The 24,116-nt window shown below is 39.5% G+C and overlaps 2 protein-coding genes across 2 annotated transcripts; one reads left to right on the top strand and one right to left on the bottom strand.

Annotated features, from left to right (window-relative positions):
* The first annotated feature begins 251 nt into the window (after positions 1–251).
* Positions 252–12,463, top strand: cd40 (CD40 molecule, TNF receptor superfamily member 5). Its single transcript, XM_012834540.2, has 9 exons — positions 252–477; positions 1,026–1,110; positions 1,263–1,385; positions 4,671–4,817; positions 5,512–5,602; positions 6,143–6,201; positions 8,010–8,108; positions 8,221–8,249; positions 11,735–12,463. Exons 1-9 carry the CDS (start codon positions 253–255, stop codon positions 12,026–12,028), a joined length of 1,152 nt encoding a protein of 383 aa, XP_012689994.2. The 5' UTR covers position 252; the 3' UTR covers positions 12,029–12,463.
* Positions 12,464–17,416: 4,953 nt separating this feature from the next.
* irx7 (iroquois homeobox 7) lies at positions 17,417–18,695 on the bottom strand. The gene is made up of 2 exons (XM_031565538.1): positions 18,487–18,695; positions 17,417–18,317 (listed from the first exon to the last, which is right to left on the bottom strand). Exons 1-2 carry the CDS (start codon positions 18,679–18,681, stop codon positions 17,514–17,516), a joined length of 999 nt encoding a protein of 332 aa, XP_031421398.1. The 5' UTR covers positions 18,682–18,695; the 3' UTR covers positions 17,417–17,513.
* Positions 18,696–24,116: the final 5,421 nt, after the last annotated feature.

Raw genomic sequence — 24,116 nt, 5'->3', positions numbered from 1 at the left:
CATAGTAAAGGCAGTTTACACACAGACAAATCTGTCATTGTTTTCTTCAAACCAAATACTGTACTGTACAAATACTAATATGGGTTTTTTTACATCTATGTTTTGTATGCTATATGAGACATTAGGCACATTAGAGAGGTTTAAAAAAAAGTTTTAACCTCATTTGAAATACAGTGAGAACTACATTCAACCCATTTTTGAAAATCCATAAAATGTAAAAATGAGATTATACTCTTTACGTCTCAAGTGTGGATGACATTGCAAACTATCATACTGTCTACAGTTGAGGTGTCACTATTAAAAGAGAGTCACGTGGTTGCTTTGAAAAGGGAACTTGGAATCCCCCCGAACAAGAGCGGTCTTAAACTACACCTTCTGCTAACGGAGGACTACACGCTCCGCGAAAAGCTACCGTATCTGAGCTGCCCAAACGCAACAGAGTTCGTGGAAATGAAGTGTTATATCGTCTTATTGTTGGTAAGTAGGACTCGCTAACATTATCTGTGACCTGCTACGGTACATCTTTGTCTGCAAAACGGGAAGTGTGTAGGCTCTTTGTAAAGTGAATGGCAATGTAATGTAATGTTTCAGACGTTACGATTACTCAAACGTAGCCTATGCAATTCCCAAGAGCTCATAAACGACTTTCCTAGATGCGTACATTCGGTGTAGATGTCCGAAACATCATTTATTGCATGCTAATATTGGCAACAGAATGCAAAGGTTTTTTATTTTCACTTTCGGTTCTTCTACGTTACCAACATGCCACTGAAAGATTGAACTCCTACTGGCATAATGGCCATCAATAATAATTCACTGAAAGAATATCAGGTTTACAATACCATACGTTCGGAATAGTCCTCAGCACCCAGTAGTGAAAGTCTGAGTATCCTAATTAGTCATAATACGAGCATTGGGTGCATTGGGTGGGTATTTGTGGGACTTTCCGTGAAGACGTACGGTTTCATTACCAGTGGCGCAGAGATTTACGCTATTGTGTATCATTGTTTTTTCTCCCCATACAGATTCAATCCGTCTTTCATGTACAATGCTGCGACCTCACGAAAAACTTTCATCGTGGGGAAGACTGTTGCAAGATGTGTGGGCCTGGTAAGATTAGATTTAAAAATGAAAGGTCCTGAACCCCTCCCTCCCCAACTATGTTTGCCCGATTACTTGAGTTACATGCACTTCAGTACGTCAAAATTATTGCAAAAAATAATTTGCATTTATCAAAAGCTCATGAAACTTGCATTTTTTAGGAACAAGGATGCCAAACACTGGCGACTGCAAAGATCCCCGATGTGTAGCGTGTCAAGACGATGAATATCAGGATGGGTACACAAAAGAGGTGAAATGTAATCGCCAGCCATACTGTGATCCAAGTAAGTGACAACTGCATAAAAACATGGCCTTGTTCTCCATGCTTCTTCTGGTTACCTTTAACTCTGAGATGAGGAAGTCCTACTAAACTCCTAAAGCCCGGTATAATAGAGCAACTGTTTTGCACCCTCAGATGAATAGATCATGACATTAGTTTGCTTTATCATCAATTGGATTTGAAATTTGTGAAGTGTCAAATACCTTAACGAAGTGCTGTATGTGAATCATACATAGGAACGACATACCTTGGTCGACACAAAAGCAGCACTTTACCTTTTTTATTCCACCCTCCCTCCTGTTCAGTTTTCAGTTAGGGATTCAAACAGAACCATACCATGAAAGGAAATGTTCTGCAGTGTGGAGGCAGACAAAAAAAATGGAATCTTTGAAGCTTGAAAAGCCCCTGCAGTATGAAGGACCCTATAGTTTGTCTTGATAGCAAGATTTGCCATATGTGTTAGTGCAGGTCTGCAAATACATTGGGCATGATTTCATCATGTTACGTACTAAGCAACTGTACACGGCTAAAACTGTATGTTGCATGCTGCATGCTGCAGGAGCACACAATGACACGTTACGGTGGAAACCCATGACACCGTTACGAGCGACGCGATATTCTAATCCCATGCATTTCAACAGGAGCCAATCCATTGTGACGTAGACCACCTTTTTGGGCGACGCGACCGATAAAAGTTGGAAAATGTTGAATCCTATGCAAATGAGGAGCGATTTTTTCCGCAGCGGCCAATCAGAATGTTTGGTGTCGTCTCTGACAGTTTGAAAATGCTATTTCCACACGCTACAACACGCCCACTCAAAGTGATGGAAGCGTATCGCGTCGCTGTCATGGGTTTGCACCGTTACACTTGTCCTACCTCTGCGTATGCATTAGTGGGAGTTTCAAGGGAAACCCTGGAGCAAATGTGCATGGAGCGTCTGATGACGTCAAGGGCGTCAGCAGCATTTTGAGAGTGGGGGGGACATCTTTTGGCGGGGGGTCTGGGGGTTTTCCCCCAGAAAATTTTGAAAGATGTAGATGCAATTTCCCGCATTCTGGTATATTTACCATGTTTTTAGATAAAAAAATGATCTCTCTCTTTCGTTGTTTTTCCTTGGAGTCGGCATGGTCTGCAATCACTGACTACTATTATGTTCTGGTAGACTGGGTAAACCCAGCCCGATATGCAATCTTAAATAAGATTGAGCTTGGTCTGATGATAGCCAGGATAATGTTTTGGTGTAATACACAGAGGACTGACACTGACAACTTTGGCACTTTATTCTCCATTTAATGAGAGCAAAATATTTAAAAGGAGGATTTTAAAAGTCGTTAGAAAAACTAGCATGTTAGCTAACGTTAACTCCAGATTAGCTCACGTTGTTAAAAAATAAACCACCTTCATTTTTTTTTTGTATGTACTTGAAAAAAACATCCCGGTCATCCCTTTCTGCCTGAAAACAGACGCCTAGGTCTGAACACGGCCAAAAGCACAACATATTTCAGTCCCAGAATAAAAAATCAACAAATGCTGTTCCACTAATGGGTAAATAAAGTATGGTATTGCCTAGTGCTAGTTGTAGGTAAATAGCTTGCTTATGTAGCTATAATCATAATGTTTGCAGAAGGATCTTTGTGACTTAATGCTATTATAGCCAGAGAATGTCTCATAAGGGTGCTTTGGCCACTAAAGGGAAAACTTGGGCAACTCTGACTTACTTTCCTCTTCCTCGAAAAAAAACCTCCTTCCATCTCGTCTGTGGAACAGCTAGCGCAACGCTTCAATCAAAGAGTATGGGAGTTGAATCTGGTGTGTGATGTGTAGGAAACCAGGAAAACGCGGAGTGGATTTCTATTGCTATGGGTATTCATAGCAATAGAATAAAGATAAAGTGGAACGGATTTGATTGTGAAGCAATGGAAAGAACGCTGGACTAGTAGACTAGTCATGCACTAATATTTTGATGTCAAATGTGGGGGGGTCCAAACGACTTATTTTTTAAAGTGAAGGGGACGTGACACCCCCCAAGTTATATTGTGGCGACGCCCATGGATGACGTACTCCTTTGTATGTATGAACGCTTGGGGGACGAGCACAAGTCTGTTTTGCGGTGAAGGCAATACTCCAAGCCCCAGTTTTGCTTGTTTGTTATATTTACATTTAGTCATTTAGCAGACGCTTTTATCCAAAGCGACGTACAAAGGAGAGAACAATCAAGCTACGAGCAATACAGACCTAGTATCCATCTATCTATCTATCTATCTAGTATAACAATCTATACTACTTTACATAAGAAATAAAAAAGTGCAGGAATGTAACTACTGTAAGTCCGAGTTAAGTACTAGTTAGAGGAGATAGCATTAGAGGAAGGATAAGGAGAGGTAGAGGAAGAAAGAGGAAGGGAGAGGAAGTGCAAGTTAGGAAAAGAAGGTGCTCTCTGAAGAGTTGGATCTTCAAGAGCTTCTTAAAGGTAGAGAGGGACGCCCCTGCTCTGGTACTGCTAGGCAGCTTGTTCAACCAACGTGGAACTACAAATGAGAATAGTCTAGATTGCCATACTTGCACAGACGGCAGTGCTAAACGACGCTCACTAGACGAGCACAGCATCCTGGGTGTAACATTTGCCCTTACAAGAGCATTTAAGTAGTTAGGAGCAGAACCAGCAATCACTCTGTAAGCAAGCATAAGTGACTTGAACTTAATGCGAGCAGCTACAGGCAGCCAGTGGAGCTCAATGAGTGGGGTGACGTGTGCCCTCTTCGGTTGGATGAACACCAGACTGCTGCGTTCTGGACCATCTTTAGCGGTTTCACCACACATGCCGGCAGGCCCGTTAGGAGGGGATTGCAGTAGTCAAGGCGGGGAAATCACCAAGGTTTGTACCAGCAGCTGGGCTATGTTAAAAGCAACCTTTTGTTTTTGCCATCTCTTTCATTTCATCCACTTGCGTACAGCATTGATTTTGTCCAAATACGCCTAGTATTTTGAGTGGGTGTAGAATTATGGCCCGTAACATCTTTCTGTTTGATGACACCTCATTAGCAAGTATGTATTTTTCCTGTTTGCTAAACTTTTGTTTCTTTTTTCTGTTGCTCAGTGGTTCCATGGTTCCATTCAGTTGCGCTGTTATACTGGGTGCCCCAAATTATGATTAGAGTGCGGTGATTTATTTGGCATGCCTTGCGCTGCGCTGTGCTCTCCTACGTACCTATGTACATCTACCCATCGGTATCAGCCATATGTCCTGTGTAGGAGGTAATTTAACCTTTCCTGCCTTTTTGTGTGCAGATCTTCATATGGAGTCAGTGAAGCCCCTCACAAAGGAACACATCAGTATGTGTGTGTGTATGAAGGATCATCATTGTGCCAGCGCATCATGTACCGAGTGTAACTCAAACAGCCTGTGCCCACCCGGCCATAAGGTGGCTCAAAACGGTAGGCCAGCTCTCTGTGCTGTTTCATGAACAGAAGGAGTACAAATGAAAGGGATTGCACAGTTTATCAGTGACTAATGTCTTTTAGTGTCAGTCACATCAGGCATCAAAACCAGCTAACATCTGCAAACCAGTGAATGTTGGTCTGTTGTATAGCATCAGTGGATATGAAAAACTCAACTCTTGTCGAGGTGTTTATGGAATGGGCTGTGCTTGCTAGTTTGTGTCCATGTGGATATATGTTAGCTTTGAATTCTCTTGTGCATTCAAGGTTTATGTTAGAACTTGGAAAGTCTCAAATTATTTAAACTCATGCCTAACTAATTGAGATGAAGAACTGAAGACTAAAATTAGCTTGCCCTCCTCAAAGAGTTCCCACATACATAGAATCATTCAACTTGGCTGAAAGAACTGTAGAAAGAACAAGAACATCTTGGCAAACTGAAAACAAAAACCCTGCTTTTAAATATAATTTGTATAATTTTGTATTACATATGGAATTCAGTTCATTTGTATGTTGGATAGACTTTAGTCAGCTTCCGCTAATGTCTCAGGTGTACTAGTATTATGGGTATGGATCACACATGTAGGCACTCTCAGCATAAACACTTGAGTCTGATCTGAAGGATATAAGGATAGTGTGCAGTGAAATATGGTACTAACAATCATTTATTTTGTCCTGGATGCTGCTCCAGCCACTCGGAATACTGACACTGAGTGTGATGAATGCCCTTCTGGAACTTTCTCAAGTGAACATTCAGCGAACAGCTGTCACCCATGGACAGTGTGAGTTGGAGTATTTGTTTTTCAAAAGTTGCAATCATACTGTTTAAATTATAGCTAATAATTGTAATGTTAATAACTGTAATGGTTTTGTGATTGATCAAATGTAGGGGGAATTTAAGGGGGGATAGTTTTACAGCTGAGAGAATTATTGTGCTTTATTTATTTATTTATTTATTTATTTATTTAAAAATCTGAAGACAGTTGTGCTGAAAACATTTTGAATAATTCAATTGAATATTTCAAATATTTCATTTTGATTAGATTGTACAAGAAATGCAGCTATGCCTGTATGCCCCATGAGTGTCATCGTCTTTAAAAGGGAGATCTTCCCAAACAGTCTTGGGCTGCATTCACACAGAAGAAAATACAATAGAAAGACAGTTAAATGAAGTAGTAATCACTGGAGTTGTTGTAGAAGTGAATGTACATTGAAATTCAAAAACTCTGAATGGAACATTACCAGATCAATCGTTTAAAATGTAATTGTTAACAATGAACAAACCTGGTGTTAATGCTTCTGTTCTCTTTTCTGTCCATAAGGTGTGGAGGTGTGGATGTTAAACAGGAAGGCACTACAAAGAGTGACAGAATTTGTGGAGGTAAGTGAAATACATCATCACATTTGTCCGATTTTTCTCTTAATTTGTTCTGGATTGTTTAGTCAGATACATTTACATTTTCATTATGTATCAGAGAATTGCACTACCACTACCAAAACCACAACTGTAAAATGAAAAATGTGTGGGATCTGAAACTTTGGTTGACGGAACTGAAACTTTGTCAAGTATGGCCTGACTCATTATGATAGGATTTGTTTTGATATGATATGCTTGTTCAAGAAACTTGTTCATTTTTTTTCAGACATATTTGGTTTGTTTTTGACTGCTAATTATATAATTTAAACAAACAGTTATTTTTTTAAATCAACACTATTAAAGGTATAATCAACTATGGTAACTCAGATCAATTGTAATATTTGGAAATCTGCTATCAACCTATTGATATTTTTTTACCATCTAGTCTCTGTTAGCAGTCTAGGGTCCCTGCATGTGAAAAAAAAGAAATGACTTGTAATGTCTTGTAATGTCCAGCCAATCAGAACAGCAATGTATGGAGAGGGAGAGAAGTGAGAGGATGGTGAACAAAATAGTTCAAAGTAGTTTTATTGACAGCAGAAATAAGCATTTACACTTAACTAAAATCTCACTGCCAAATTTTTGAGTATCAGTACAGAGAACACACCAGAAGTCTTTAAATAGGAGAAGCCACTGTCATCTAGTGGTTAGCAGCGCCATAGGATCTCTTTGGTTGGATTAGGTGTGCTCAGCCACTAGAGAGCAGGTATCACACCTGCTTTGAATTAGCTCAACAAACTTGATTTGGTCTGAGGAAACCTCAACAGGATATCAGTTCAGAGATTGACAAGACCCATGAAGGTAATATACAGACCTGGAGAGAGTAGGGAAGTACCGACCCCATTCATTTCAGTGGCAAGGGCTTTGCTAGCTACTTCAGTCCAGGAAGTACGGAAGTACTAAAATGACTGCTGACATCTTTAAAAATCTCATCCAATGGCTGCTCACTTCAGGCACCATTTATACGTAAAAGCCATTTAGGCACCACATAGCAGATTAGAACAGGCACTAAAACAGGCTGGAAAACTTTCAGCAATGACAATCATTAAGCCATTTGGGACCGCGCATAATTGGCTTGAAGCAGCAGTGGTAATATAGGATGTTGTTTAACTTCCACATAGAGATATACTCAAATGTATTTCTTCATCGTCACCTATTCGTCACCTATACCTATAGGCCTATATTACACAACATGACACCATTTAATGATGTTGTTTATTATTTCTCATATAGCATGAGGCATGGTATGGGCCAAAAGCGTTAGCCCTGACACAAATCTCAGCGGTCAGTCTGTTTTATCCCTGTCCTGAAGGAAGTGAACTATGGGGCTCGTGCCCTTCACTAAACTCATGCATGAGCTGTCATAGTATCTGTAGCAGAGAATGGCAAAGACTAAAGCATCTGTTCTAATTTCATGAACCTGTTTGAAAACATCTCACATTTGCGATAGACAAAGAGCAATATAATGAAAGATTATCGAATTCAATTTGTTTTTGCTTTATTTAGTCAGAAAAGCCACACACTTTTCAGTTGTAGTCTATGGAGGCACCGTCTTTAGGCCACAACATTGTCTCAGGTGGTTATAGGCCTACCTTATGCTAATACTGACCCCCATGGTCAGACTCCATGTATGAGATTGCCATTACAAAATATGTGCATTTTACACAGTCCGTAAAACCACAAATGATTGAAATCTGCCAGTGTTTGGCAGAGATACAATGATAAACAATTATATGACTAATATACAGTATGTTTTTCTTTTATCATTTCAGATCGGGGAAAAGCACATCACGTTGGTCTTATTGCAGTTGCAGTCACAGTCATTGTATTAATCTTCGCCATCCTTGTCGGGATATGTCTGTGGCAAAAAGGTAATGGACAAATTACCTCTTTAATATTCCTCCTCTAATAAGCGATTCTTGACTTTCTTGACTTGGTCTTTACTTTTCAAAATGCATTTAAACCTGTTGTTTATTGTTGTAGGAAAATGTGGAGTAGATCTGGGCAAAAAGGTAATTATTTTATGGCTTAATTTTTCAGACCATCATATTAAATTAGACAACAGCTCCTTATGATGAGAAAAATGTCTCATAATTATTTTGCATGTTATGGCACATACCATGATCCACAAAATAATTAATTAAATGAATGTTTATCCATAAATGCAGAACTCCTTTCTTATGAATTATATGTTCTCATTTGAATAAACATACATTTATGTACAATTGAATGTCTGGCAGCATCCACTGGCGTAATTTTGAGACATTCTTTTTGCTTTTTCACGATCCACACACAAGGCCTTGATCCACACAAATGTGCCCCCCCTCCAAACAGAGCGTAAAACGTGAGCTTGTACGACTTAATCTGGTGCTGCACAGCCCTAGACATAAAACAATGCATGTTGGCTGGACATTTTGTCCGACTTTCGCCAACGCTTTTGTCAGCAAAATGTCACCATGGAAACCTGGCTGGAGCAAGGCAGCTGCCATTTTCAGTCAGGTAGTCAGGCAGTTGTTCCCAGTTGCAAGACAGGCAGTGTCTCTCCATCCACGGCACAAGCTAGAACATGCCACATTGGCAGGAAATTCAAATGACAAACATGATGTGTGTTTCCTTATCCTAGAATGTGTGAATAGTTTTCAAATTTAAGAAATACGTCGATCTGATATGTGATTTCTGCAACAGTGGCACGGAAAAACGTTTTAATACTCTATTATATTTGCTATAGTGTAGACCGATAAAAACATTTGCAGGAAACATTCAACACTGAACTTGACATGCAATACTGAACATTATACTCTTTTTTCCAGTCTAAAAAAATCGCAGAATATGTCGTTAAGAGGAAATATTTAAATAAGTTGCTTCATTCCAGAAATCACATTTATATTACATTTTTTTATATTTTTTTTTATATTTTATACACTTTTTAATTAGCTGGTTATAGATTAAATTAGCCTAAATAACGTAAATTAGGTATATTTGCTAGGCATAACACAGTCACGCCAGGATTTTGCGATCTTGTGTTTTCACAAATTCAAGGATTTCCCACTTCTTACCGCAGTTTCCTAGCCTGACGATGTCATACTCATAATTCTAGTCAGAATATGAGTCTGATATCGCTCCATTGGGCTGTGATTATGGGGCGTGTTTCAACCGAACCAGGAGAAAAAATGCCTCTTCGCTCAATTGGTTACCTACAACCAATCAGAACAACGTAGTATGTGACCAGGGCCAGCTGATAAATTAAACTTTTGCCGGATCCCGTAGGAAGGAAGGCAAAAAAATATTTTCGATTGACAAATGCCTTAATCGCGTTTCTCTGTTCCTCTTTCAAAATGAATGCACTGTCAATGTCTAAATGGACTCGAATCTATACATTTCAGCTCTCCAGCGGCAGCCATGTTTGTTGAAAACGAATTCAACTCGTGTGTTGGTGACGTGCTTGATTACGTTACTGTTGATCATCTGTCCATCATCGTATAAAGCCCGGCTTGACAATTTGATTGGTCCGGCAATGTCTGTCCGCAGATAATTTCTCCCCAATGGAGTAATGCCAGACCGAACTTCCCGACTTCAAATGTTGTGGGTGGGGCTAAGTTCGGTCTGGTATCCAGGCTAGCAGTTTCCAGTATAGTCATAGAATTTCTCTATTATTTGCAATTGATTTTAGTTAACTCAAAACCACCAAAAGTTTTGAGAATTGCAGCTACAAATTCAGTTACTTTTTGCCACAACAATCACAACAAACCCTCACAAGATTCTGGAGAGACTGATAACAAGCCACATTAAGATAAAAGTTCCCGACTCATTCTGCATTACTGACTTCATTGAATTCTCCATCCTCTGTGTTGCTTTTAAACAATTCCGCCAACTGGATGTGTCGTGTGGTGGAATAATACACATATAAGTCACTTCACAATACTAGTCAAAGGACCTGCCAGACAACTTAAAAAAGCGCGATTTATAGTTTGGAAAATAGGGTAATTAATTTGGCAGTCAGATTATTTGTCTTTCATTATAGTAAAAAGGAAAGGGAAATTTCAATTGTAGACAACATTAACGAACACGATTCTGCAAGATCTCTTGTTAGTCACGTCAGTTGCAAACTACAGCGTGAAGGAGGAACTGTCCAGCCTGACTGCCGTTTAAAACCAACACAACGAATGTCTCAAAATGATGTTAGAGGATGCTGGGATGTGTGTTGGATGATCCACAAATGCAGTTTCAACACTCACAGATTTACAAATGACATTCCACAACAAATGCAGATGCAAGTTGGGATGTATTTTTACAAATTATTAAGTATATGAATTATTGAAGTATTATGATGTAGTTTTACAAATCATTGAATGAGAACACAAGTAAGGAGCTCAGTGTTGTTGTGCTGTGTTGTGTGTGGATAGGAAAACAACTTTTTTAAAACGTTGAATCGTGCGTGCCTTTACAAATAAATGTATCATAATTATGAGCCAATTTATGACCTATATTTAGGACAATTATACAAACCATTTTTCCCATCCCATGCTTGTATGCTAATTTGCCATTTTTTGCTTAATGTTTTGCTTCACTAGTGTTATATTGTGTTATATTGTCATTCAAGTACTACTATGGCCCCTAATTTGGAAGGACAGAGTGCATCAGTCATACATCACTTGTGCATTATAGGACAACACACAAACACATGTGCACAGGCAAATAATAATTTGAGGGTTTGTCGTTGAATGTGTGTCTTCTGAGATGATCATAACACTTGTTTGGTACAAGTCTGACAGTGTATGTTATGAAAATCTTAAATTGTTCAATTGTCATTTTGAAATTATTAAATATTTCATGGTGGAATGATAACAGCCCAGCAAATGATCATGACTCCATTCAAGTAATTGGCTGCATGAAATCAATCTTTTTCTCTCGTTGGTCTTTCGGAGTGTTGCAGGGACTGTTTTAAATTGTAAAGATTATTATTATTACTTCACTGTTATTTTCACATATATATATATTTCCAACTTATGTATCTTGCTTTCAGGAATGTTTATTAGGCCCGTATATGCCAAATAATGTGAATGCCATGACAATGATTGAGCTGTTATCGATTCAACATGACACATCTAATCATTTCAATTGACAATTTAACTGTTTAAATATTTTCAGAACATGCACTCATGTGTTAGAATTAAATGAAACAAATTATAAATGCTCTCGTCATCAGCACATATCAGAATTCCTCCTGTTATGACACACACACCCAGAAATGAATTTGCAGTTTTACCTGTCCCACAAAAGCTTTACTCTAGTCCAGCAGTCCTGTGTGTGCATACATGCCAATAGCAACTCTGCTGGGCTACTCCCTTTGATGTTGCTGTATTTCAGTAATATTGTGATGTCACAGCGCCTAATGTGGAGCTCAAAGCCTTTCACATTAGGATAAAATAAGTTAATAAAATTTTTGTAAGAATTGTGGGTCAAGTAAACTGTGTTATGCATCTTCATTGTGTTTTAGACAAAACAGATACAAAAGTATTTTGAACATGTGAAGGATAATGAAGACATTGAGGCTGGGAAGAAGGAACAGACTGAACTTCTCTATGTGGTTGGACAAGAAGCTGAGGAGAATGAGGTCAAGGATGACACCCGAGCTGGTGTTCAGGAAGGAGGCGCGGGAGGTGACAGTAACCCCACTACTAGAACCCGCTCCGAGGGAGGACAGATCGTACAGCAGGAGGAGGGCAAAGAGGATGTGCTCTCACAGACTACATCCTGTGCGTCCGAATCAGATGTGTGCTTTGGACCGTAAGGTGATGTTTCCCATGATGACCCTATCAGGAATGTGTGGCATATTCGATGTGCTGTTGGTACACCTGCTTGGAAAATGTGCAACTTCTCTCCAGTTTCTTGGGCGCTGATATTGTTGTAAGCATTACACCACCTACTGAACCGCATCTGAGCAGCAGCCAGCTACTATTGCTTCATGCACACTGCATTGTGAAGTGTATGTCCCTAATCATAAAAAGTCTAAGCATGGTGTAAATAATGAAATCATTAAGCTCTTTGCCATGACCAGGCACAGGAGAATGTTTTTCTGCTGCTCTGCACACAAAGTTAACTAAGTCTTTGTTAAATGTTTTTTCTAAAGGTTTTTATATATCTCGTTGTTTAAATGAATTGTTTTGGAGATAGGAATTGTAAGGAGTGTACATGTATAGCATAATTAAAACCTTTTCTGTCTCTATGTTGTGTTGTAGAGTTTATTTTGTTATTCAAATATTATGGCGGTTATTGAAAAAAAAATTGGTCAGGATTACTGAAAAACCTACCTGTAATGTCTGAAAATGAGTTGTCGGAATTTCCAAAATAATCTTATCCATCTCAGACTGTGTAACACATACCTCTGTAACACTAGATTAGATTGGACCAGTAGGTTCAATGCCTCAGCCATTTGTAAACAGGCCATGTGGTGGGTTTGTTTTGACAGACCTGGCCGATCCTTGGCTGTCTGGGGTGCTGGAAGCACCATCTGCCCGGTCCTGTCATGGCGGCGCACGTGTTCCCTCCGTTTTGTTACAGTATAAATAAATGTAAGAAATAAGTTGAGGGACCTTATCAATCATTACATGTAGTTTTTAGTGGCACCTAGTGGTGAGGTTACTGAATTGCAACCAGCTCCAATACCCATCCCTTCACAAGCCTGTACAAGTACCTATGGTGGCCACCAAATGCCATCTCGATCCAGTGTTTTGGTTTTGTCCGTTCTGGGCTATTTTCCAAAAGGGCTCATTCTAAGCTATGGAAAACATACAACAATTCATAGTTACACTAATGAAAAAGAATGATTATGTAATTAACAGACACTATTAGTAAAGGGCTTAAATCAAATATAGCAATATATCAATATGGCTGTGGGTACACACTTAATAAACACTGTAACGTTACTAGATTAATAACAAATATGTACAATATTCATCAAACACACACACACACACAATGTTCTCAATTCAAAATACAATTTTAATATTCATAATAAATTAGCATATTCTGATCAGTTAATCTATTTCTAAAGAACTCAGTTCCAACTATTCTAACTGAGTGTGGTATCCAAAGAGAAGAATATGTAGAATTGAAAACACTCCTAGCTTGAGAATCAAAACCGAAAGACAGATCCTACCGCACTTGCTTAACTTGCCATCTAATCTCTGATGCGGGGAATTTCCTCAACTCTGACATCTTAAAGTCCAAAGCGGGTAGAAAATTCTTGATCTATGATTATCAAGTTCATTCATTGTGGTTCTTTGGTCGATTTCTTGGTCTAACTGAAATAAGGGTGTATGTTCAAATGGATACAGTCACTCGAGGTGGGAGGAACTTCCTGTTTAAGTTTTAAAGTGAATTAATAAATAAAGACTTTAATTACAATAATTATTACAATGGGTACATCTCCACAGGGTTACAACTGCAAAAGCAAAGCATACATTTTTTAAGCTAAATTAATGCAAAATTATGGATATTGTAACATCATCCTCTTATTAATTTTGAGGGTATGAATCATGTGAAGGAGAGATAAACACATCAGTCACTCCCACTAGCCACCTAGGCTATTCGCTATGTAATCTTCAGCTTTGGGTCGGATGTCCCACATATGACAGAAGCTTTGACAGCACATCACCAGATATACTGCAATGTCAATTAGCAAGCTAAATAGCCTACAGTGCATTCAGAAAGTATTCACAGTCCATCACTTTTTCACATTTTGTTATATTGCAGCCTTCTGCTAAAAAAAAATTAAATAATTTTCTTTCCCTTATCAATCTTAAGGTGTGGGCAGAGTGGCTAAAAGGTTCACCTTTCAACAAGACTATGATCCTATGCACACAGCCAACGCAAGAGTGGCTTAGGTACAACTCTGTGAGAATGTCCTTGAGTGGCCCAGCTGGAGCCCTGACTTGAACCCAAGTCTCTGGAGAGACCTGAAAATGACTGTCCACCAACGGTCCCCATCCAACCTGACAGAGCTTGAGTGGGTCAGCAGAGAAGAATGGCAGAAAATCCTCAAATCCAGATGTGCAAAGCTTGTCACATTATACACAAGGTCACTGCCAAAGGGGCTCCAGTAAAGGGTCTGAATACGTCTTTCACAATGTGACATACTTTTTTAAATAAATTGGCAAAAAAAAGCTAAAATCCGGTTTTCTCCTTGTCATTATGGGGTATTGCGTGTAGATTGGTTAGGGAAAAAATTAATTAAAACAATTTTGGCATAAGGCTTCAACACAACAAAATGTGAAAAAGTGAAGGGGTCTGAATACTTTCTGAGTGCACTGCAGATCAGCGCCAAGTGTGTTGTTGGAGGTGTTTGCAGGGTATGCCTGTTGGTTTGTTAGCCCGCTAGAATAAGACTGTCAACTCTGTCATGCCTCTTTAAGTAAAACATGTTTGTAACCATGTTTATGACAGTGGTGAGGCAAAACGCACTTACAGTATGTGGAGTGGGTGAATGTGTGGATGAGTGAGAAAAAAATTGTGCCATGCAGAAAGCAAAGCAACAAACCTAAGAACCAATGTCAGACACACCTGCTTGCCTCAAGACCTCAGTCCTCAGGCCTGTGTTTCTCTTTGTGTATATATATATGTGTGTGTGTGTGTGTGTGTGTGTGTTTCTGTGTTTCTCCTGTTCAAAAAAAAGAAGAAAGGAAATGCAGAAACATGTCATGCATTGGACAGTGGTTGAGGTAATCCTCCAATAGATAACAAATATAGAGTGTATGTGTGTGTGTGTGTGTGTGTGTGTGTGTGTGTGTGTGTGTGTGTGTGTGTGTGTGTGTACCTGTGTATATATACAGAGTACAACTAATAAAGGACTTATGCACCATTTTTGGGCAGTGCTTTGATTATAATTTACTTCATAGTTTCTCTATAGTTATTACTCCAGAAAGTGACTGTGTGGCCAAGCTGACCTCACCCTACATCAGAGGACAAATCAAGCCCACCAGGAATCCTCCTCTGCTTTGGGTAGGTGTACAGCATCTCCTCTGCCCTAAGGAAGACTACAGCATCTCCTCTACTTTGGGGAGGTCTACATTTCCATGAGATGGAATTATATAGTAGCCTATATTTTAACTGTAAGTTCTCCAGACTGAAAGCCTACATATTCACTAGATTTGCCCATCTTTTTAATCAAATTTGGGAAAATGTAGTTAGATGTTGCTTAGACAGGCCATTAGGGGGGGCTACAGGGTAGATAGTAATGAGAAGTAGCCTACAGATACATACATTGAAGTCTAGTCTATCTCTAAACAAAAAATGGTTCGAGTGACTGTTATGCTAAAGCAAGTTTGTTATCAGTTCTTGTCAACTAGGGTATGTCATTGATGCAAGTTATTTGAGCAGTCCTTCGAATGTGAATTTGTAGGCTACAAGTGCTCCTCCCCATCTGACTTTTGGCGTCATAAGCCACAGTGTAACTCAACATAGAACAGCCTCAAAAAACACAACTTATACACCCTCTCCCCCAAGCAAGCAAGATTTTCCTGCTGCATTGTCGATCTTGCATGAAAGTGATAATGAATGCATAAAACTTGTCTTTCAGTTTTGTAGTAAAAAGGTGCCAAACGACCTATAGAGTCAACATCTACCTACCAGCATTTACCTGTGTAAGCATTTACCAGGCTGTAAGCAAGTTCTTTGTGGTGTTCAAATTGGGGCCAAGTGTAGGCCTAGCTATCTTACAAAAATGTAAAGTTTATAAGGATAATATTCTGGCCAAAAATCCAAATCACGTAGCAGCCTTTATAATACATTCCTTAAGCAGATCCTCAAAGACAATCAAAAAAAGATTTTTTTTTAAATATAGCTCATAGGCCTATTGCTTTCATTACAGTTCCGCGGTTTATTTTAATTTTCTTATTTTCATGTTTTGCTTTTAAAATACCTACTGATTCTGGGTCTGACCCTTTTTTGATGAGTGGATGGTTCATAAATGAAAGTGCCCTAGCCTACTAAAGAAATTATGACTTAGGCCTACCAATGACGTATTATTTAAAACAAAACAATATTTTTCTGTATTGTTTTAATAAACAGGCACAGGTTACTGACAATGATTCATAAGATGATTAACGCTGATTGTGCCCAAGTTATAAATATTACCCTGCTATGTGAAAACAGAGATGTAGTCCTAGACCCATATCATGACCGTGGCGGTCATTAACCAAGATAGTTCGAAGTAGGCCTTCAAACTAGGCGGTTTGAAGAAGAGTTGATTATTCGTGGTAAGAGTTGTAAGCTGAATAGATTAGTCAATTCCACCTTGTGGCTTGTGTTTCAGTTTGGGAAACACTTGTAGGCCTATGCACAAAAAACTGTAATTGCTAGTGAGTCTATGTTCAATTTCAGTAGCCTAATGTGAATGACACACAAAATTAAATGTTGCAACAGCCAGACAATAACATCTTCATCTCTACTCAAATCAATTAAAATAATTACAAAATCATGTATCATGATATTTCAGCCATCAATCATTCTGTTTTTAAAGTTCCAGATGCCACAGTAGATTCTTTTTTTTTTAATAGGCCTGTATATTTTTTCCTTATTTGCTCAAGTTTTATAAAAAGATCCATGAAATTGATTAGCCTAATAGGTCCAGTTGTTGGCTATAAAGTTGGGGAAATGTTTTGACATGGCTGACATATGCATATACTTTGAACTTTGACTTTACATTTCCTGTAGGCTAGTTTACACTACCAAAAAAAATCACAAGTGATAGTGAATGTCCATTATTAGGACAACACTGTATTAAACAAACGGATTATATAGCCTTTTAAGATACATTTAGTCTGTAATTGAACACAACAATAATTCCATGACAATAGTTAGGCTATGTATAAAGGAATTAAGTACATAATTTCAAGTAAAATTAAAGGATTAGCGTTCTAATGCTCAGATTAGAGCCATTAAGGGTATAAAGTAGGCCTATGGCATACTTCAAATGCCCAAATCAACAACAGTTCATGCTGTTGTGAACCAGGAGAAAACTGATGGAGAACACGCAAATCACTTTCAAAGTTTTATTTAAACAAAATAATTTTACATATTATGTGACAAAAAAATTATAATTTACTATGTGTACAACAAAGTACAAAACAAATATACAATATATATACAATAGCATATAATTAATTTGCCGAGTCTTTGGTTTCAACGAATCCGTGACTTCAAACATGACCAAACAGTTCTTTTTTGCAAGACTGCAAGAAAAGTGCAGTAAACAGGAATGGGTTACCAGCGCTCGATCAAAAGCTGGCTTTATCGCCACTCTCCTGTTTCAAAGAGTCATATACTGGATAGTTTGCCGGAAAGTACAGACCGTTTCTTGATGCCCAGTCCAACCACCATTTGCCCACGTATGGTCCACTGCTTGTGTTGCTGCAGGACACGTCTGGTGTCTTCCTAACTGTTTGTGAGGTGGCGATTTCCGCCAAGGACCAGATTTTTGGTTTCTGAATACTGTCTCCATTTTTTCTTTCCTTGACAAATTCGCTTATGCCTTGCTCGTCTTTCACAAATACGTCAACTGAACTGTCACTGTCTTTAGATTGTTCAATAGCATGAGGGAGTCGCTCGTCCACGGACCGGGACGCACATCCAGCCACTGACTCGCAGCGATTCTCTTCATCATCTACTGCCTCAAGATCAATCTCATCTTCGTCCTCTGAAGCAGAAGAGGTACTTTTGTGCATTACACCCTCCTCCTCGCTTTCACCCTCCTCTTCTTCGTCAGATTTACCTTTGGTGGCCCAGCTGACCCGGTTTTCTTTCTTGAGGCGCCTCCGGGCGTTAGCGAACCATGTAGACACCTGCGTTAAACTCATCTTGGTGACTATGGCAAGCATGATCTTCTCACCTTTGGTGGGATATGGGTTCTTCAGATGTTCGTTTAGCCAAGCCTTAAGAGCACTTGTGCTCTCTCGACTGGCAACTTTGTTAGTCCTGCTGGGGTCATCTGGAGTCATTGTCCGGTATGGCGAATAAAATGAACCACGACTTAGAAATGTGTGATGATATGGTGAGGCAGCCTTCAGGTCAAATGAGTTCATCTGTACATGAAACAGGGGAAATGGCAATTTAGACAATGCAATTAGATAATGCAACATGTCGCCACATCAAAGTGAAAATATACAAATATCAGAAGTTAAATTATAAGGTAAACTTAGTAGTAGTAGAGGAACGCTTGATAATAACCGAGCGCATAATCAGATGTCTTACCATGTGTCGCGTTTGAGGATATGGGATAAAGTTATATCCTGGTAATCCTGAGTACGAGAAGGGCAGTGCACTTAAAGCGTTGATGTGCGAGGGCAGTTGTGTACTAGGCGGACACCCCACTATGTGATATTCTTGCATAGCGAGGTTTCTTTCAACGAAGAAGTTACCAAGTCCCGTTTGAGAAGCAGTCATCATTAGTCCCGGCAGGCTAGTGTGTCTGTAGTCAATGTTCAGGTTACTGTTATAGTCAACACACCAGCCATGGGCGGAGCCAGCCATGGTGATTGACAGTTGTATAGAACGAGCTTGCTTTCACGCGATCAAAATCCCTTCAAAGGGGAACCTCTGCTGTTCCTTTTAACGCGCTCTCTCGCAAGATACTTATCTCAGCGCGGCTTTCATTGTGTTCTTAGGGATGTTAGAGATTCATTTAAAGTTCAAATCTTACTGTAGATAAGACCGATAACGCGTCGTTCATTTAAATGTCAATCAAACGTCATTCTCCTTGTATTGAGGGAAATCATCACAATTACAGAATTAAATTAATATAAATATTTAGGGTAAATAAAACATGAATCATCTGTTTGTGATTTCCTCAAAATAGCCTTAGTTAACATTTTATTCATGAGCTGTAGAAGAAACCTAGGCCAATGTAGCCTGGTTGGCTCAGATGATCATAGAGTTTCAGCTAATAGCCTAGTCTACAGATGCTGCCAGCTGCCACATTTTTCAAAAGTGTTTAAAGTGTCTAAACTGTTTAGGTAGCCTATGTTAATAAAGGGGTTAATAAAATGGTTTCTGCAGGGCCAACGCAAATACTTTGAATACCTCCAAATGTCTGGAGAAGAAACGGTAATCAAGCATTTGCTCAAATTCGATACTTATATCGATAACACACACTCGAACAGGACACTGGGACCGATTGAAAAAATTAGTTGGCTAAGCTTTCATCCATGCCTAGGTTGTTTCATCTCGGGATTTGCAAACCAATATAGGCCTGCAGGACGATATGCTGTGATCACACATCATGAAAGGAATGTGATTAGCAGGACCACACAATGTCTGGTCTTACACGGTAAACTTTGAAGCACAGCTACTGCAGAGTGATTAAAGTGATTATCCAGACACCTAACACCCAAAGATGTTTGCCTTCTTATAAAAGACAGTCTAAGCTACACTTGTCAAAGTGTCCACTATAGGCTGTACGGGAAGTGTTTGGGAAGTAGGGTAACAGGCCTATCGACTTAAAAAATGGGGAGTCTATAAAATAATATAGACTAAATGGTCAAATGGTTTGCTTAAAATGACACAATTTTGTGTAAAATAATATAACCTAAGAAAACACATGTATTGCTCATATAACATGATCAATCATCATGCCTTTGTGAACACCAGCAACGTAAAACCTGTAGAGTAGGCTATTTTGTGATTTAAATGTGATTCAACAATGTCAAACTGTCCGCAGCTATAGGCGGATTCGTTTGGTTACGGCCCACGCACGGCACTGAGCTAATTAAACACGTTTAGGCGAAACAGGTGTTTGCTAATGTGTATGATAATGTCGCGATAAGTAATGCAAATTTCGGGAGGTCCCAGTATTGTTAAAGATGGGTAGATTGCATTCTTCCCATGCATACCAATGCTGCTACACACCGAGAAAAAGATGCAACGGCACAAGCTTATACCTATAGCTATTGGATTTTTTTTTAAAAAGGGAACATAGGCTAACAGTAAAAATAGGCTACGTTTTAGAACTTGCAAACGTACGCTGTGTTAATCAAAAAATCCATCCAGTTTGATAAGTCATTCGTTATAGAGAAGACTTTAATGGAAATGGCCAGTTTAGGATGAATTTAATTTACATCACGAGAATTCCATATCTAGCGAAAGCTAAAACTATTGCATTTAACTTCGATGGAGGAACAATTGCATTTAGGTCTCACTGACATTTAAGTTAATTATCTTAAGTATTAATATTACGTTTTGTGAATATAAAAGGTAGAGAGGGAGAGGGAAGAGAAACAGTGTGGAAGTGAGAAACTGTCAAAAACAGTGCCAGGAGAGAGACGGATAGAGAGAAATACATGGTTAAGTGATAAAAGCAGGAACGTCCTTAACGTCAAGAGTAAATCTGTTCAGCAGGCATAGAGCGGAAGAAGGTGAGGAGAGAAGGAAAACAGAGCGAATGAAATACTGGACAGCTGTAGGCTACTGCATTTCAGGGAGACAAACAGCTCATTGCTGCAGCCATTGTTTCTCCACTCTCCTTTCCTCTCTCTGTCTCATCTCATCCTACAGCACAATGAACGTGCTTTTCTCAATCTGACAAGACCACTTATCATTGTTTACTCCAGACTGTCTCTTGTTTAGTGAGGAAAGACCAGCCAGATGATCAGTTCCTGTGAGATGAGAAATACAAATAGCACTGGTAGTGAAAATACTGAATGCAGTTACAACTGCAGAGAAAGGGAAGCATTTTTTGTCATGTATATAATTGTGAAATATATGTAGTATATTTTTAAATAACATTAGCATCTAAAGCATAAATGCTGTCCCAGGTTAAATGGAACTCCTAGTTCTACCTCTTCCTAAATACAGACTGAAGCGCCCGGGGTCTACTGTGTGGTGGAACAGAACAGTTGGGCACTAATGAACCTGTAATGACAAGGTGTCACACCATTAGGCACTTATCACCAACCTAAGCAGTAACAAAAGGCCTTAGTTTGTCACAGGAATGGTTAGGGTGAGTAGAATGGGGTGTGTTAGCACAGGGGTGGAGCTGAACCCATTCACACTTTCACACCTTCCTTGTGTTAGTTTTCCTTGTTGGACCAAACCCGACTCATTTTATTAAGGGGAGGATAAAATTAGTTGAACTGAATAAACTGTCCAAGTATCACTGTTCCCGTCAAATCAAATAGTGACATGGTCCTTGTTTGCATATTCATGAGCATCAGAACATGCCTCAGGAAGAGTAGGAACTTCTGTTCAAACTGGTATGATTCTACATATGACCTTAATTCACCAGTCCCTGCAAAACAGGAGACAGATTGTTTTTTGCTTCTGTGATAGTCCATGGTTAAAGTTTTCTAAAAGATGCATTATTTGATGATAAGTTTTACAAGGTAAAATGATCATCTCACCCAAGATAAGATACTGAATAGACAAGAAATGTGAACTCTTGATAGACAAAAACGTTAAGCGAATCAACTGGCCCTTATGCCTACTCGCCACTCTCAGCAACATTTACATTTACATTTAGCAGACGCTTTTGTCCAAAGCGACGTACAAGGGACGTACAACAACCTCCAACCAAGCACCTACTTCCATTCCAGTCAGTAATGGTAGCCATCAAATATTCTTATGTTGGTTGAGAGTGATTGTTGTCACTCTTGATCACTCTGGGGAAGTCACAGACTTTAAATCCCCCTCACCCTGTCCTCTTCCGTCATCTTTTTCAGTGATCGTTATCAGATCCACTCCATCACTCTTTTAACACAAGAAGTGATGCTTGCACTGATGGTGAATGGAAGGATATCTTTATTATGTAGATTCTGAACTGTCCTGCCCTGCAGGAATGATATGTGTTCGAGGACAGATGTATTAAAAAGAGTGTGTGTAGGACATGCGTGCAGATGTATCAGGAAATGCAATGGGAGTTAGTGTGTCTGTGTGTGTATGTATGAAAAGATGTGTGTGTGTATGTGCATGTGTCTGCACATGACTTTCATTGGCGGGGTCTTGATTTGATGTTTGTGCTTAATGTGCCTTTGCTTCAGTCCATGCCAACTAAAACAGGGTTTGGCAGACAGTAACAGGGGTGTAGATTGGGCCACACTTTCATGCAGTCCTGCAAGATGCCACACAGCTACTGCAGGCCACATGAAGGTGCCATAGGGCAGCCCACAGTACATTGTGCCTGTTACAGAGAAGAGTACCCATACTGGATGCCAAGTTGAACTATATATGTTTCAGCTTTCTGCAAAGGCAGAAGGGCAACAACCTAGACATATATTGGTATTTATTGGAAAAAGCAAAACTGATACACTGTGTTTGATTAAGACTGGAAGTATGGCAAAGTTAATAACATTGAATGTGTTATTAAGCACCTTTCTTTCCTGGGGCTTTTAGGCAGGTTTGTTAATTTTGCCATAGAAGATTTTCACACTTACTATCTAAATGCTTCAAAATGGGTTTTAAACTGGAATCACCTTCGTCTACACAGATTTAACAAGGCAAGGACATTGGCAGAAATAACTAAATGTAGTTCAAAATCTCATTTAAGTGTGCTTGTTACAGAAAGTATGGCTTTGATGTCTAATCAGCTGGCAGGAAAGCCAGAGTGCCACAGTCTTGCTGAGTACCAGCTAGTGGACACGTCTGAGATTTAAGTGGAAAAGTAGATATTAAACATTCCCAATCTAAGGTACAAACCAGATATTCAGAACTAGCTAATTCAAAAGTTGTAGATGACTGATTAGTTAGATAAATACATTAAAATACATTAGTTTTTCTTTCAACATTTTGCTTTCATATTTAAAATAATTTATAAAGCAGCGGGTCTCTTTTACCCCTGCGCCTGTAAGTCCACCTTTTCTCTGTTGTTTTGTATTTGGGACATGACATCTACATTTGGAAGCCATTTGTAAAACAAAAGTGACAAGGAAGCCAGGAGCCGTGGGCCCACTGTTTTCAGAACCTAGATAACAAAGCCGGCTGGGGGCTGTGGGGGTGCTGCTCTCATGGAAATGAGCAACCACACTGACAATGTAGCTCCTAATCTCTTCAGAGAGAGAGTGTGTGTATCTGATTTTCATTAAAAACTGTCTGCCATTGACACACTGAATACCCACCCAGAAACACTCACATACTGAACCCCCCACCGACATCTAGCCACAGGCTTCCTTTACACAGAGAGCCGATAGAAGGCAACTCCCCTCAACACACACACACGCACGCACGCACGCAGGCACGCACGCACACACACACACACACACACACACACACAAACAGAGTCCTGGGATAAGCAGGGTGGGTATAGGAGGCAGTGTTTTTTGAAATTATGGGTGGGTGGGTGGGAGGGGCAGGGGGTAAGGCCTCAAAGCATGGGATTAAAGTTAATATGGCCTCCCTAGGTCCTAATCTCTTCAGAGGGCCACTCTTGGGGGCAGTCAGATAAGTATCTATTACAAAATACCCCTCTCAACCCTCCCTCATAGAACCCCCCTAAAAAGGCAAGGACACAACTCAGCCTTTGCCCCACTCCTCTGACAACTACAAATGCAATGTGTTGGCCTCTGGCTGATAAGCTGGTGTTAAGGGCTAAGGCTGTATGAAAGTCAATAGGAGACATATTTACTCCATCTGCTGGCCTCAGAAAGAAGAAACCCCTTCAAGATCAAAGATGGGCTGTGAAAAAAAGAGTAGAAAATGAGGATAGAGAGGATAAGGGGATGTTTTAGTCTTTTCTCTGTAGCGAGGGCAAACTTCAAGAGAGGTGGAGGCTGCTGCTGTTAAGGGAGAATGTGATGAGGTGTAATCCTGTTAGGTCAGTACGCAAGACTGGAGGGACATTGCAGTTTCACAGAAGATAAATCTGGAGAATGACATAAAAATAGACAAGAAACAGC

This window comes from Clupea harengus, chromosome 4 (assembly GCF_900700415.2).
Source record: "Clupea harengus chromosome 4, Ch_v2.0.2, whole genome shotgun sequence".
NCBI classification, from domain to species: Eukaryota; Metazoa; Chordata; class Actinopteri; order Clupeiformes; family Clupeidae; genus Clupea; species Clupea harengus.
Note: the sequence above shows the minus strand (reverse complement) of the source record. Positions and strands in the feature narration are given on the sequence as shown.

Coding starts and splice junctions, on each gene's coding strand:
- irx7 (XM_031565538.1), bottom strand. CDS start 18,681: ATGATGACTGCTTCTCAAACGGGACTTGGTAACTTCTTCGTTGAAAGA. Junction 18,318..18,486: donor ATCCTCAAACGCGACACATG/GTAAGACATCTG, acceptor TTTCATGTACAG/ATGAACTCATTTGACCTGAA.
- cd40 (XM_012834540.2), top strand. CDS start 253: ATGACATTGCAAACTATCATACTGTCTACAGTTGAGGTGTCACTATTA. Junction 1,111..1,262: donor TTGCAAGATGTGTGGGCCTG/GTAAGATTAGAT, acceptor TGCATTTTTTAG/GAACAAGGATGCCAAACACT. Junction 4,818..5,511: donor CCATAAGGTGGCTCAAAACG/GTAGGCCAGCTC, acceptor ATGCTGCTCCAG/CCACTCGGAATACTGACACT.